The 14,802-nt window shown below is 38.8% G+C and overlaps 1 protein-coding gene across 2 annotated transcripts in view; it reads right to left on the reverse strand.

The window, feature by feature from the left end:
* LOC123838473 (thiamine transporter 2-like) overlaps positions 1 to 14,802 on the reverse strand; it is a 28,321-nt gene that overhangs the window by 12,843 nt on the left and 676 nt on the right. The window contains exons 2-4 of one of the 2 annotated variants that reach the window (XM_064587201.1): positions 13,101 to 13,263; positions 9,624 to 10,449; positions 5,468 to 5,660 (exon numbers count right to left, since the gene is read on the reverse strand). In XM_064587201.1, the coding sequence (XP_064443271.1) occupies positions 5,468 to 5,660; positions 9,624 to 10,449; positions 13,101 to 13,250 (1,169 nt within the window). In that variant the 5' untranslated portion in view covers positions 13,251 to 13,263. Of the gene's footprint in view, positions 1 to 5,467; positions 5,661 to 9,623; positions 10,450 to 11,048; positions 11,252 to 13,100; positions 13,264 to 14,802 lie in introns of those variants that run through there. The other variant, XM_064587200.1, reaches the window with a different exon arrangement.

Consider the following 14,802-nt stretch of genomic DNA (forward strand, 5'->3'; position numbering starts at 1 on the left):
ATGTTCTGCAACCAGGTAACACTGAACATTATTAGATGGGGATATGGTTTAGCAGTCACTTTTTAACCTAGACAGATCAATGAATAAATCAAGAGTCGATTTGATGAGTTTTTACTTATTTGGAGGCTCCTCACTTCACATTAGCAGTTTCAGAGTCTAATAGGTGAATTTTTTCTCTGGAAAACTCACAAATTATTTGCTTTCACAGTTGGTTCAATATGGCCATTAGTTCATTTAATTTAGTCAGGCAAGACTGACATATATGCATTCAAATTCTTCCATGTAATTTAGCTAAGACATTTATAACCTGATTTTATTTAAAAATATGAAAACAGGGCGCCTGGGTGGCTCAGTCCGTTAAGTGTCTGCCTTCGGCTCAGGTCATGACCCCAGAGTCCCGGGATCGAGTCCCGCATTGGGCTCCCTGCTCAGCGGACAGTCTGCTTTTCCCTCTGACCCTACCCCCTCTTGTGCTCTCTCTCTCAAATAAATAAATAAAATATTAAAAAAAATATGAAAACAAATGGAAAGTTTTAACTATTTTTACATCCCCTCCCCAAATCCTCACATTAAAAAATAAATACAAGCATTTTAAAATTATGTGATTCAATGAAAATGTATTATTTCAGTGAAACAATTACCAACTAAACATAACAAAACCCATATATTACTCTAGATCCCACAAAGTGAATATTAACACATGGTCCAAATGGGCCTTATAATTTCAGGAGTTTCTTGCTCAGCTAACAATTTTTCCTTTGAAAAAAAAAATGCTATACTGGATAGATGCTCTTGAAATATAGATTAAATAAATTAAATGGCAGATTCCCTTTTAGTATGCCAATTATTCCAGGTTGGAATCTTGATTTAATCTGTACAGATGCTTAAACAGAGTATCAATGATTACTTGGTTTTGGACAGACCTTTATATGTGGTGGATTCAGACAGAGGCATATTGCTGACATCAAGGTCAGTGTGGTTTTGAATCCTAAGATTTTTCAGTCTAAACCCAAAAATTATTGTCCCAGGCAGCTGAAATGACAAGGAATCATACTGTCTAAAATCTTATTTCAAAGCTCCTACTGGGTCATTTCTACATAGGCATAAAACTACCATGCAGAGCACACTGCACAGGGCTACTAAGTTCTTAGAAAGAGAATTATATTCATTTTCTGTTAGGCATTTAGCACTAAGTACAGATGAGCTTCTGAGATGGTCTGTAATTTGAAGATAAAACCACTTTGAAATTTTATTTGATTGTTTATGTTCCATATATTATGGCATTACGGGATTGACATTTACTAATTTACCCTATAACTTAAAGGAAAGTCATAAGAACAATTTATAAAGGCATTAAAAAAACACATTACTTTGTGCCCATATAAAAATAGAATGGTTAAATTAAAAAAAAATTCAGTAGCCCAAAGTTTTTTTTTAATGTTATATTATTGTATTTGTTCATTGCTTTTTTTTTTAAAGATTGTATTTATTTATTTGAGAGAGAGCGAGCACAAGCAGAGGAAGGGGCCGAAGGAGAGGGAGAGGGAGAAGCAGACACTCCAATGAGCAGGGAGCCTGACATGGGACTCGATCCCAGGACCCCAAGATCATGACCTGAGCTGAAAGCAGATGCTTAACAGACTGAGCCACCCAGGTACCCCTTGCTTCTTGTTGTTGTTTTCTAGAAATGCTAACCAAGTGTTTATCATGAAACAAGGACTTCATGGGCATACCAATGAACAAGCATGATTTTACCCTCACAGAGCTTACACTCCAACAGGGAATACTTAACTGGACCCAGATAACTGCTTTGACTAACATTAATTAAATTTATCAGTTTTATCATGAAAAAGAAATATGAAGTAAATATCTCCTTTTGTAGAATACTCAGATTTTTTAACATGAACTTCTTGTATCACATGATGGTTGAAACCATGGATGGTCAATCATCTTAGAATTTCTTCCAAATCTGAACCTTAACCCTTTGCATGAGAAATACATTTATCCTACATGTGCTAAATTAATTTTAAAATTTTCTTAGAAGTTAGAGTAGTAAAAAGATGTGAATTAAGTTACAGAGACAGGATTCACCTACAGAGAAAATGATATTCTATCAGTATTCTGAAGTTGGACATGTGAGTGATAATTTCATTTAGCACCAAATTTGACAGATCTATGAGGTCAAGTTCTCTTTTATCCTGCACTGTGAGTCTGTATCCTGACACTAAGATACTATTTGTTGAATCCTGCCCAGTAATTAGATATTTTAAATAATGTAACCAAAGTTAATTATGCCTAAAATAATACTTTTTTTCACTAAGCTTATCAATCACCTGACTGAATTGACAAGTTAGATGAAAGACGATTGTTGAGCTTTATGTAGAATGCTCTGAACATACTGTCTGGGAAAACCCTGACAGTCATTAGATGAATTCCATCTTCATAGCCTCTCAGAATCTCAGCATTCTTATTATTCTTGTGGATTAACGCTCTACTTCCTCATGTCTATAATAAATCATTCTGAGAATTTCTCAATACACCAAAACATTTTGGTTGTTTGTTTTTTCCTAAACCATCTCATATCCTGACAGTTAATCTTACTATTTTTTTCAAATTTTCCTATTTGTTTCTTTAGTAGAGCAATATTGACTCGCTTCACAGTATGCAATAGATATGCAGATGGCTGTGAACCAATCTGTTCTGAAATATTCAAGAATAATCTACTTTTACTTTTTCACTATGTGGAAGCTGTGGTCAGGAACAGTACAAATAACTCTGAAAAATTATTTTTACTAATTTTCAGGTTCTCCATCTTTCTAAATCTAGCCATTGAGCATTAAACCAAACTAATTTAGATTTGACTTAAGTTCCTTTTACTAATCAAGAGTTAGATTACTGTGAGAAAACAAAACATTTCGAATAATTTCTAAAATAAAAGTGGGGGAAGATAGAGATCTCCTTGTTAGGATGCTGAAGGTCAGAAAAGACCAAAATAACAATAAGAAAATAACAGGGTAAGCAAAAAATCATACTATTCCATAAAGAAAACATAAGTATAGTAAAACTGCTGAAAATCAAATAAAAACAGAAAATCTTAGAAGCAGCCAAAAGCAAAATTATCATCACATTTAGGGGAACAACAATGAGAATGACAACAAACTCCTTAATGCAAGCTGGAAGACAATGGAATAATAAATCCTTAAAGTGATGAATGGGAAAAAAAAAGTCAACTTAGAATTCTAATCAGCAAAAATATACTGAAAATAAAATGTATTTTCAAATAAATAAAATTTGAGAGAAATTGTCACCAGCTGGTTTGTACTACAAGTAATTTTAAAAGAAGTTTTCAGGCTGAGGGGAATCAACAGCAGATGGAAACTTGGATCTACAGAAAGAAATGAAAAGGATTGGGAATAGTAAATCTATGAGTAAACATAAAAGATTATTTTTTTGGTCTTAATTTAAAAAAAGATAATTTTCTATTTAAAGCAAATAGAATAATAATATATTGTAGGGTTTATAACAGCTACTGAAGTAAAATCTATAAAACAGTACAAGGGACAGGGAGTAAATGGAATTATGCTGCTGTAAAGTATTTATACACAAAGTGGTATAATATTAATTTAAGGAAAACTGATGAGTTAAAAATCTAATCCCACTAAAAACATAAAGACTTAGCAAAGAAAAACAAATAGAGGAAATAAAAATGGAATTAAAAAGAAAGCTCAATTAACTTCAAAAGAGGAATAAAGACAAATGAACAGGTGGGACAAATAGTAAACAAATAAACTGGTAGACTTAAACCCAATTGTAAGTTACATGGAGTTCATGGGTGAGCCTCTTGAATGTGTAATTTAATGTCTTAAGTGAATGTTTAGGCATTTTTTGGATATATAAATTAATGCTTTTGATAAAATTTGGGAACTTTTTGGCCATTATCTTTTTACATGTTTTTTCTTTTTCTTTATGTTCTCTTCTTCTGGGACTCCATGATGCATATATTGATACACTTTATGGTGTTCCATAGATCTCTAAGAAAAGTTTAAGGCCAAAGAGCATATCCAAGATTATGCAGCCAATAATGTTAGGTCAAGGAATATATTTTCAGATGTTTGCTTTATCTCTGATCAGCTACCTAATTAAAATTAAACATATTGCCACACAGGATATGATGAGCAACCTAATCCTTTTTTAGGTATTCTCTAGGCAACATTCATCACTTCCTTAGGTCATTTTCTTTCCATTCTAATTAAAAGAGATCATATATTCCCCATGTTTAAACTACTGTATGATTTAACATTTCTTATTTTTATATGTAGTTTTATAAAACAGCTTCAGTTCTACAACTGCTCTGAGACTATTTGGTAAGCTGTTTCAAAAAGAAACAGGTGTTCTATGATTATTCGTGTAGGTAGGGAGTGAAAACTAAACGGAGTCAAAATCAGATACAATCACATCTTATTTTGTTGCTAAATAAAACAAAATCAAAGTGGAGAAATTGGAACAACAGTATACTGTTGGTAGGAATACAAAATGGTACAGCCACTATGGAAAACAGTATGGAGGTTCCTCAACAAATTAAAAATAGAGCTACCATACAATCCAGAAATTCCCACTTCTGAGTATTTATCCAAAATAATTGAAATGAGTTCCTAGAAGAAATATGAGCACGCCCATGTTCAGTATATTGCTATTCACAATAGCCAAGATGTGAAAACAACCTAAATGTCTGTAGATGGATTAATGAATAAAGAAAATGTGGCATATACACACAATTGACTATTATTTAGCCTTTAAAAAGAAGGAATCCTGCAATATGGGACAACATGGATGAATCTTGGGAACACTATGCTACATGAAACGTGTCAGTCATAGAAGGACAAATGTTGCATGATTCCATTTATATGAATTGTCTAAAATAATCAAATTCATAGAAGCAAAGAATAGAATGGTAGTTTCCAGGGGCTGTGTGGAGGGGAAAATTAAGTTGCCTACTTACTGTGTATAAATATGTATCTTTCAGTTACGCAACATAAATAAGTTCTAGCAGTCTGATGTACAACATTGTGCCTATAGATAACAATCCTGTAGTGCGCACTTTAAAGTCTGCTAAGAGGAGTAGATCTCATGTTAAATGTTTTTACCAAATAAGGAAAAGAGGACTATAAAAGAAAAAAATCAATAAAATTATTCTGTTAAACAAATACAATATAAAAAAAACATAAAAAATCAAAACCTCAAAGTATATCACCATTTATTAATTATGAGAACTTCGAATTTTTTTTTCCTGATGAACAACCCTAATCAAGTCCCAGGAGAAAGTCCGTTAAAATAGGAATATAGTTGTTGTCTCTTATATTAAGCATTAAATATAACATTGCAAATGCTATTCAGAAGAACTGGAAGAATAAATAAAGAAATCTATTCTGTTGCTTGAGATTTAGATAAAGAAATGAAAAATACTTACGCTGCTATCGTTATGAGAAGCATGTAACTTGACTTGAATATCACGAAACCAGCATAGCACACCCAGATATTAGTCGTGTAATGCATGAGAAGTAGAGAACCTGCATCTGCTGCTGAGAACAGCGCCAGGGCCAGCTCTCCCAGGAGATCCCAGTTGACTTTCACACAACCCGCTGTGCAAGCTGCCAGAGCCCCTGGAAAGGAAGGAATCAATATATATGACGTCTTGTCATTCCACGCATAACAAAGTAGGGTGCTGTTTTGTTAAAATTCACACTGGATAGGCCCTGAAGCATTTCCAGGCTATGGTAAAAAATGTCGACTGATTGTGAACTTTGATCGAATGAAAACCACTTGATCCAGCTCTGTGAAGTGTACATATCTTTTTCTCTGAAAGTTTGAAATAGACAAACTGAATTTGGGTTTCCATAAATCACAGACTGGAACGGCCCCAGAGAGGCCATTTTTTTTTTTTCTTTCTTCTTCCCATGGCAGAAGATAAAATTCAGGTTCAGAAACCTGGTGTCAAACAAAAACAAATCCAGACTTTGATAGGGGGAGGCTTTATTTAGAAGAAAGAATGGCAATACGGAGAACACTCTGGTCGCCGAAATCTGCAAGCATCTTGAAATCAAACAGAAAAAGGGTTTTCTTTTATAGGGTAATCCTTCACTGTAGGGCAAGTGGACATAAGCGGGATCTTTGGAGAGGAAGCTGGACAAGGAAGGGGAAATGATCAGTGGAGACTGACAGGAAAGTGTCCCGCTGTGGTCAGTTTTCAGGAGAAGTTGATGAGGGCTGGGGCACATTCCACATTGTGTTGTGTTTACTCAGAGTTGGGGCAAGCAGAATGTAAGGGGTCTGTACTAAGGAGAGGAGCCTGACTCAAGTTCAGTCAAGACAAAGCAAAGCGTGAGGAATGGTCAGTTGTGAATACTTGGTGACCAAGTGGGGCACCAAGTTCTTCAAACTGAATGCCAGCCCTTGCTACTACGTCTGTCGCTGTGCCATGTAACGAATGAATGTTCTAGGAGGGATTCTCTGTCTCTGTCCTCATCTCTGTTTTCTCTATCTTTTCTATAACATTGATTTAAAAATTTCCTTAAATCCCTTAAGGATACCAACCTTCAAGAATTCTCTCTATTCACTTGCCCCCCATTTGTTGGTTTAATCATCCCCCCTCTTTATTTGTTGACTCATTCATTCACCTACTCACCCCATCAAATGTTTTTGAGCTTCTCTATGGGAAAATATGGTGGTAAACTTTGGATCCTTGCTCTTGAAAATAATATAGCCTACTGGAGAAATCAGATATATCAATTTTTAGTTTTAATAGTGTGTGATAGGACTGTAGGAATGCTGACCCTAACTCAAATTTAAACTAACCATAACCTAGTGGTTCTCACAAAGGTGTTTTTGCCCTTCAGGGGACAGATGGCAATATTTGAAGACAATTTTGGTTGTCATGACTTGGCAAGGAAATGGTGGTGCTGGTGGTGGTATGCTAAGGGGATCTAGTGGGTTAAGACCGATGATGCTGTGGAACGTCTTACAATGCACAGGACAGCCCCCCATGACAAAGAATTTCCCTGCCCCAAATGTCAATAATGCTGAGGATGAGAAACTTTGACCCAAGCCCTGCATGTAGTCACAAGACATATCCCCAGGACACATTCATGTTATGATATGCATTATATGGACGTACTTATAATGTGTTCCTACATTGTGCTGTGAATGAAATAATCAACTGTCAGGTTTCTTGCTACCCTTAGCTTTCTTTCTTAAAGACATGGCTTAATTTGCACAAGGTCTTAGGTCAGCAAACCAGTCCTACTTCACCTGGTTCTGCCTAAAAATTTGACAATAATTAGGGTCCTTGCAATCACAAAGAGACTAAAGAAAAATTGTGTTTCGGGGGCTTTTAAAGAATGAATTTTATAAATGTTTTACCTTTTCTACACATGCCCTCAGTAAGGATACATTATCTGAGGAGAAGAGGATTGTTTTCTCCCTTTTCCCGAGGAGCAAGTCCTTAGAAAGGAAATGGGTGTAAGGTAAACAAATCCTAGAACAGGTTTCTAGGAGTCAAAATGGAATTTTTAGAAAGGGAAGTGAAAAGAATATTACCTCAACAATGGACCCTGAAATGTTCAATAAATATGTGGGTGTGGAACACCCTAACTTCAAAAATAATATCTTCAAAGTCCTATTTGATGTGAAAGCTTTGTTATGTCAGGAAAAACCATGTACATTGTTGGGCTCACTTCAAAGACAGTTCTGGGCTCTACCCTTCTGACTTTAAGAGCATTAACTCTGTGTCAGCCCACCTTCCCTCCTTCTCTTCACCTCACTCTCTTTGGAAAAGGATTTCAAACTTCACAAAATATGTTCTGGGAAAAAGGAAGAGTCCATGGACAAGAATCTAAGAACCCCCAAACCACAGTAGCTTCTCAGCCAGGAGGGAAGTTTTTCGAAAGTAGAAAGCCCAGGACAGGGTTGAGGGGGAATCCCGTAGCAGAAGCTGGAAACCCTCATTCCCCCAGAGACCTTCTCAAGGTCACCCAGTCTCACTGCCTCTTTCCTGTTGCACAGAATGCAGTATCAGAAATCCATCTACAGGTAAATAAGGTTGAAGTAGGCACATACCAGTCAGCTCAAGGAGAAGTAATAAATACTCAGGAACACACATATCCTCTTGGAGGTCCTGCCTCTCCCACCATGTCACACCCTGCCTTTCTCCTTTCCTGGCGCTCTTTGTCTCGTGCTGCCATTTTCTGCACAATCAAGGATTGCTATTTGTTAAGAGCTACAGCAGGGGGACACAGTTCTTACTGGTTCTTACTAATGACAGATGAATGAAAGTATATTATGTAGGAAAGGCCAGGGAGAAAATTATACAAGATAATACAATAAGCTGGTGGTGGAGAAGAGATAGGTTGGAAGACTGTAAGAATCCTGTCTTGATTCACTATTATTCTAGCAAATATCTGGATATGGTAGGGAATGGGGAAGCTGAGTAGGGAGAATAATCTTAATCAGAAGACAACAAGCTTTGGCAAATCCCTGCATGTACAGTTAAGGAAAGATATAAATAAATTATTTAAGTTGTCTCAAGGGGAACCTTTGAAATGATAAAGTAGCTCCTAGAACAGTAGCTTTCAAACTTCTTTCACCATAGCCTGAAAAAAGAAATATATTTTATATGTCCACCAGTACATACATATGTGTATGTAAACAGAATTTTCACAAAACAGAACTTATCCCTATAAGCTGCTATGCTCCCTATTCTATTCTATTCTATTCTATTCTAAATTTTCTATTCTGTTCTTTGATTTAAAAATGCTGGTCAGGGGCGCCTGGGTGGCTCAGTCAGTTAAGCGTCTGCCTTCAGCTCAGGCCATGATCCCAGGGTCCTGGGATCAAGCCCCACCTCAGGCTTCCTGCCTGGCAGGAAGCCTGCTTCTCCCTCTCCCACTCCTCCTGCTTGTGTTCCCTCTCTCACTGTCTCTCTCTCTCTGTCAAATAAATAAATAAAATCTTAAAAAAAATAAAATAAAAAAATAAAAATGCTGGTCAGAAATCCACTACATTGATTTCAAGATCTGTAGTCTATAAAGGGCCAGAGAGTAAATATTTTAGGCTTGCAGACCACATAACCTTCTTTGTTTTTATTTGGTTGCTTGCCTGGATTTATTATTTTTACAACCCTTGTCATATATTATTTTTTCCCCTTACAACCCCTTAAAAATGTAAAAACTATTAGCTCTGGTGGGTCATGGGCCATCATTTGCCCACCTCTATTAATGGTTTGCAAACCACAGTTTAACAACTAGAGTTACAGAGCAGTTAGAGAGGAAAGTTGATTTGGTAGGTTAACCTTAAACCATTCAATTCTTTATGGCCAAACCAGGTTCAGCCAGTGGGACACAAATTTGCAGTCCCTGTTTTTAGGGGTGGACAAAAATTTATTTTCCATGGATAGCTTTGTCAATCGTCCCTTATATTCATTGTCTCTTTTAAATTTTGTGTAAAAACTCTTTTCTTTTTTCAGAGTCTTTGGTATTCAGTATTGAAATCTTTCAACCAATCTATCTAAGACTATGATTTGGAAGAATATATTTCTTGCACATTGAAAAGATAAAGTCTGGTATACTGACCTCCAAATGTTGCAATAGCTTCTACTGCCCCATTATAGATTGTAGAACTCTGGGACGGTGCCTTGTAATCCCACAGGATTTGAACATAGTTCAAAACCTGGTTAAAACCTGCTGTGGAGAAGGCCCACCACAGGGACCAGTAGAAAAGTCGCTTTGAGGAGTAGCACTCCTTCAGATCTTGGAACCACTGAACAAAAACACTCAACGCTACATTTCGTGGCATCGGGCCGCTCGACGGACCACCATCCAGGTTCCCTGAAATGGTGGGTATTTCTGAAGTGGGCTTCTCTCTGCCGCCTGCTGCGTTAACTTTGTAAGGTGCATCTAATGCCATGTTTTTGATCGGTGGCTTCCGTACTTCTTTGCTGGATTTTGCATGAAAAAACATGCTCTTCTTAGGCATTGGTAGGAAAAGTGACAAGAGAAAGGCCACAGAGACGGAGACCAAGGATATGACGTTGAGGTAAAAGTACGATAGGCTGGCCAGGGACACCAGGAGCTGGGCCAGCACCGAGGCCGCCGTGTAGGCCACCAGCGTGATGCTCCTGCAGTAGCCGCTCACTTTCTGGTAGTGTTCGGGGCTGACCACGCTGTAAATGTAGGCATAGTAGGCCACCTCGGTGGCGGAGACCATGCCATAGAAGAACTCCAGCACCTGCATGGCCTTCACTCCCTGGCTAAATACAAGCAGCAGCCAGGTGATGATGAGGCTGATCCCTTGCAGGATGATGACTGGCTTGTAGCGGACGTAATCGGTGAGGATGAACACGGGGAGAAGCAGCACCAGGTAAGAGTATGTCCAAATTGGAAAGATCTCATTGGTGATCTGTGAGGTTAAATGGGGAGGGTGTGAGGACAAAAGCACCAGAAGTGCAACACACCATAGATCTCTGACATATATATATATATATATTTTTATTCTTATGTTAATCCCCATACATTACATCATTAGTTTTAGATGAAGTGTTCCATGATTCATTGTTTGTGCATAACACCCAGTGCTCCATGCAGAACGTGCCCTCCTCAATACCCACCACCAGGCCAACCCATCCTCCCACCCCCCTCCCCTCTAGAACCCTCAGTTTGTTTTTCAGAGTCCATCGTCTCTCATGGTTCGTCTACCCCTCCGATTTCCCCTGCTTCATTCTTCCCCTCCTGCTACCTTCTTCTTCTTTTTTTTTTTCTTAACATATATTGCATTATTTGTTTCAGAGGTACAGATCTGAGATTCAACAGTCTTGCACAATTCACAGCGCTTACCAGAGCACATACTCTCCCCAGTGTCTATCACCCAGTCACCCCATCCCTCCCACCCCACCCCCACTCCAGCAACCCTCAGTTTGTTTCCTACAATTAAGAATTCCTCATATCAGTGAGATCATATGATACATGTCTTTCTCTGACTTATTTCACTCAACATAATACCCTCCAGTTCCATCCACGTCGTTGCAAATGGCAAGATCTCATTCCTTTTGATGGCTGCATAATATTCCATTGTATATATACACCACATCTTCTTTATCCATTCATCTGGATCTCTGACATATATATTATTCAGATGATATGTATCCCTCCTAGGACCTTGCTTGGCCCACGTCAATTTGATACTTTACACGAGTTTCTGACAATACAATGGAAAGCCATGGGAAACTGAAATTCAAGGAAACAAAGTGCCAAAATCATAGATATTCATAACATGTTGACTCCCTCCTCCAAGTATAAAGAAAGAGCAGTTATTGTTCTTGGTTATCTGGTTCTTACATTTTTAAAATGGAATATCATCTGCATAAGCCACTGAGGCTGGGAAAAGAGGCCATAATGCATATGTTAGGCTTCTCAGCTTTCCCAGGGCAGCGTAGGGCTGCTCACATGCTGTTGCCTGTCCTTTCAAAATAGTTGACTCTTCTTCAATAAGGTTGAAAAGAATGTTTCAGTACTGGCAGAACCTGACCATATTTACCTTTGATCCACATCAGTATGTAAAATGTACAGACCATCTGGGTGATCATCTGGGTGATCAGGAACACATAGGACAAATGACCAGTTCAAGACCAAATATCAGAAGAAGGAATGCTAGTCTGTCTTCTGTTCTTCTGCATTCTTGGCCTTACTTTCTTGGGCTGCTTTGCAAAAGCCATGAGAAACCACTTAGTATCTCTCTTGTTTAAGTCAGCTTTGGCCACGGTTTTCCAGAAAACACTGGTGGTATCAGCAAATCATCTGAGCCCATCAACAGTACATAATTATTTTAGCTTCTATAAGCGGAATCTATAGTGGGTAGAAGATGATGTAAAGAAGGTTGGGGTAGAACCTCTTAAATCCCTCTCAAATCCCAGAGTCTCAGATCACTGACATAAACCTGCCAACTTACCGAGCCCAAGAGTATGTTTTGACTTAATCTGTGCCTGACTCCTTGAGTTCTCAGGTCACCTTTTACCTAAGTGTTCTTACAGTTTGGTAGAACTTCATTCTGGCTCTTCCCGACATTAGGTGTAGTCACTAATCTGGGAAAAGCTATGTTCCAGATCTGTTTCTTGTGACTATCTCTGGACTCTAAATCCAGTCCAGGGCTATCTCCCAGCCAAACCTGTTTGCACCTACTGGCATTCAAGATTGGCATGTGCCTTTTTTATTGGGAGGGAAAATGGTGGATTGGTTTAGAGGGAAGAGTTTCCTTGGAGTCCGGTAGGGACATGAGGATGTTTTCCAGGAGAGGGAGACCAAGGGAGATACAATTGTTATGCCCCATTTGCACATACCCTCCCCAGTGTCTATAAAATGGGTGTGCCCATAAAATGGGTGTGACATTCTTTTCTTAAGGAAATTGAATCGATACAGTGCTTTGTCTGATCTTGTTATTGTTCAGTGACTAAAGTGGCAGGTCTCAAATTTTAACATGTAGCCAATTCACCTGGAGGGTTTGTTAAAAACCAGACATTGAGACTCAGTAGATCTGGGGCAGGGCCTGAAAATGAACATTTCTAACAAGTTCCCAGGTGATGCCCTTGCACTGGTCCACGGACCATGCTTTGAGAACCACTGACTCATCGGCTCCTTAGGATTATATCCTATGACCTGACTAAAAGCTGCCAATGGCCTTAATGTTTATACATAAAGAGGAAAAAAACCTTCAGAGGATTTTTTCATATGCTTTTTCCTAACATTTCCCCTCCAAATATTATACTCTCCTCTAAGGTTTATGCTTATATCTAGGTATGGCTTTATTTTAGGTTCATGATAATAAGCAATGACATCCGGGAGTATTGTTTTTGTACAGCTGAAAGGTTGTTTTGAAATCACCCCATTTGTGTGGTAGGAAAGAGTTTTATATTTTCACATGACAAATGCACAGAAATCATTAGGGACAATTTGTTCACATTTGAGATGGTAAGAAGTGCAGATACTTAGCTCCTACCCAAGGCTTTAGACATTGGTTCTAACAAGACAAATCTAAGATAAGCATGTTAGTAAACTTACCATGCTGAGGCTTATATTTTTATCTGGTCCTGCTAAATAAGGTATGACAAATGGCTCTGATGGTTTCATCATTGAGAAAAATCCAAAGCAGCAGAGGTTTACTGTGGGAAAAACCCAGGAAGGGTTTGGTGATGTCCGGCAACAATTCATGGATGGTTAAACTCTTGGAGGAAAAAGAAAAAAAAAAGCAAGTCAGAAGATTGATGGTTTCTTTTCATAAAACTTGTGTTCTCTTCCCCATGCTCCATTTGTCCTTTGGTCTTAAAAAATGACAAAAAGAAAATCGTTGTGACAGTAAATATATATCACACGTCAAAACACAGGGACTCAAGTCTTGTCTTTGGGTTTTTTGGTTTAAAGAGAAAACTAATGGTTACTTGAAAACACTGCAGTAAGGGGGTTAAATTTCATATCAGCTGGAATGGCGGGGTCTGAAGAAAAAAGTACTCCCCAGTATGGCAAGCCAGTGGGTCATGCTCTCCTCTAATCTTTTCCAGTAGAAAGAAGTCAGGGAATTTCTCCTCAGGCAGAAATCTGGGCATATAAGACTGGTAGAATTTTGATAAACATAGTTGCTAAGCAAACATCTGCTTCATGCCCCCCATCGTGAGCCTATTACCCTGTGGTAGTTGATGGACTGGAAATTCATTTTAATGAGGGCTTTAAAATGGTGAATAAAATAGCCTTTGGGGAGTGAAGATTTATAAAGCAGATAGACCCCTTCCTTTATCTAAGAATCAAACTCAAGGTGAAACTTGGGTTAGCATAAGAAGGCTCCAGTAATTTGAATTGTCACCCACCCAGGTGATTTGACTTGTTTCTGATACCAACCTTCAGAAGAATTACATGACATCTAGACAATATGGTGTCATGGATGAAATTCAACAGGACTTAAAAGTATTTTTCTGAGTTGATACTTAGCTCTTGCTCTGTTCCTATTTTTCCCCACTTATGTTGCTAATACTGAAACGTGAGAACTTAAGTTCAGGAGGATAAGCCTTAAGTCGGCTGACTGAGGGAAGACACGGGCCGCCCTTAGGAAAGCAATGGACTGCTCAGAGAGAATGTCACTCACTCAGTCATTGACCATTTCCTGCCTGAAGCTTCCCTACCCTTTCCAGCTTCTCTCCTGCCTTCTTCTATGCTTCCTCTCAGTTACAGCCCTGGCAAAGCAGTGTGGCAGGACAGTAAAGGGCAGGGCTCTGGAGTCAAGAAGGTCCAAATTCTTGCTGCTACTCACAAGCATGTAAACTTGGGCAAGTTACTGGACCTCTTTGGTACCTCAGATTTCTCATCTGTAAAATGGGGATGGTAAGACCCACCTCGTGTTGGAAAGATGACACGCACTAGTACATGTTAGAACGATGCCAGTCAGTAAGCCACACTATGCATTCTGTAGAAGGCATGGCTTTGGAGGGCACTGAGGTATCGACAGGCACATCTGCCCGTTAGCCTGGCAGCTCCATGGGGGCGGGGATTCATTTTTGTCACCGAGTCTAGCAAGCAGTCTTACATATCAAAGGTCCCCTGGAGGGACGCCTGAGTGGCTCAGTCGGTTAAGCGGCTGCCTTCAGCTCAGGTCATGATCCCAGGGTCCTGGGATCGAGTTCCGCATGGGGCTCCTTGCTACGCGGGAAGCCTGCTTCTCCCTCTCCTGCTCCCCCTGCTTGTGCTCTCTCTCTCCCCCTCTCTCTCTGACAAA

Source organism: Mirounga angustirostris, unplaced genomic scaffold (genome assembly GCF_029215605.1).
Source record: "Mirounga angustirostris isolate CCGP_5_RB_7025 unplaced genomic scaffold, mMirAng1.0.hap1 SCAF_3, whole genome shotgun sequence".
Classification (NCBI taxonomy): domain Eukaryota; kingdom Metazoa; phylum Chordata; class Mammalia; order Carnivora; family Phocidae; genus Mirounga; species Mirounga angustirostris.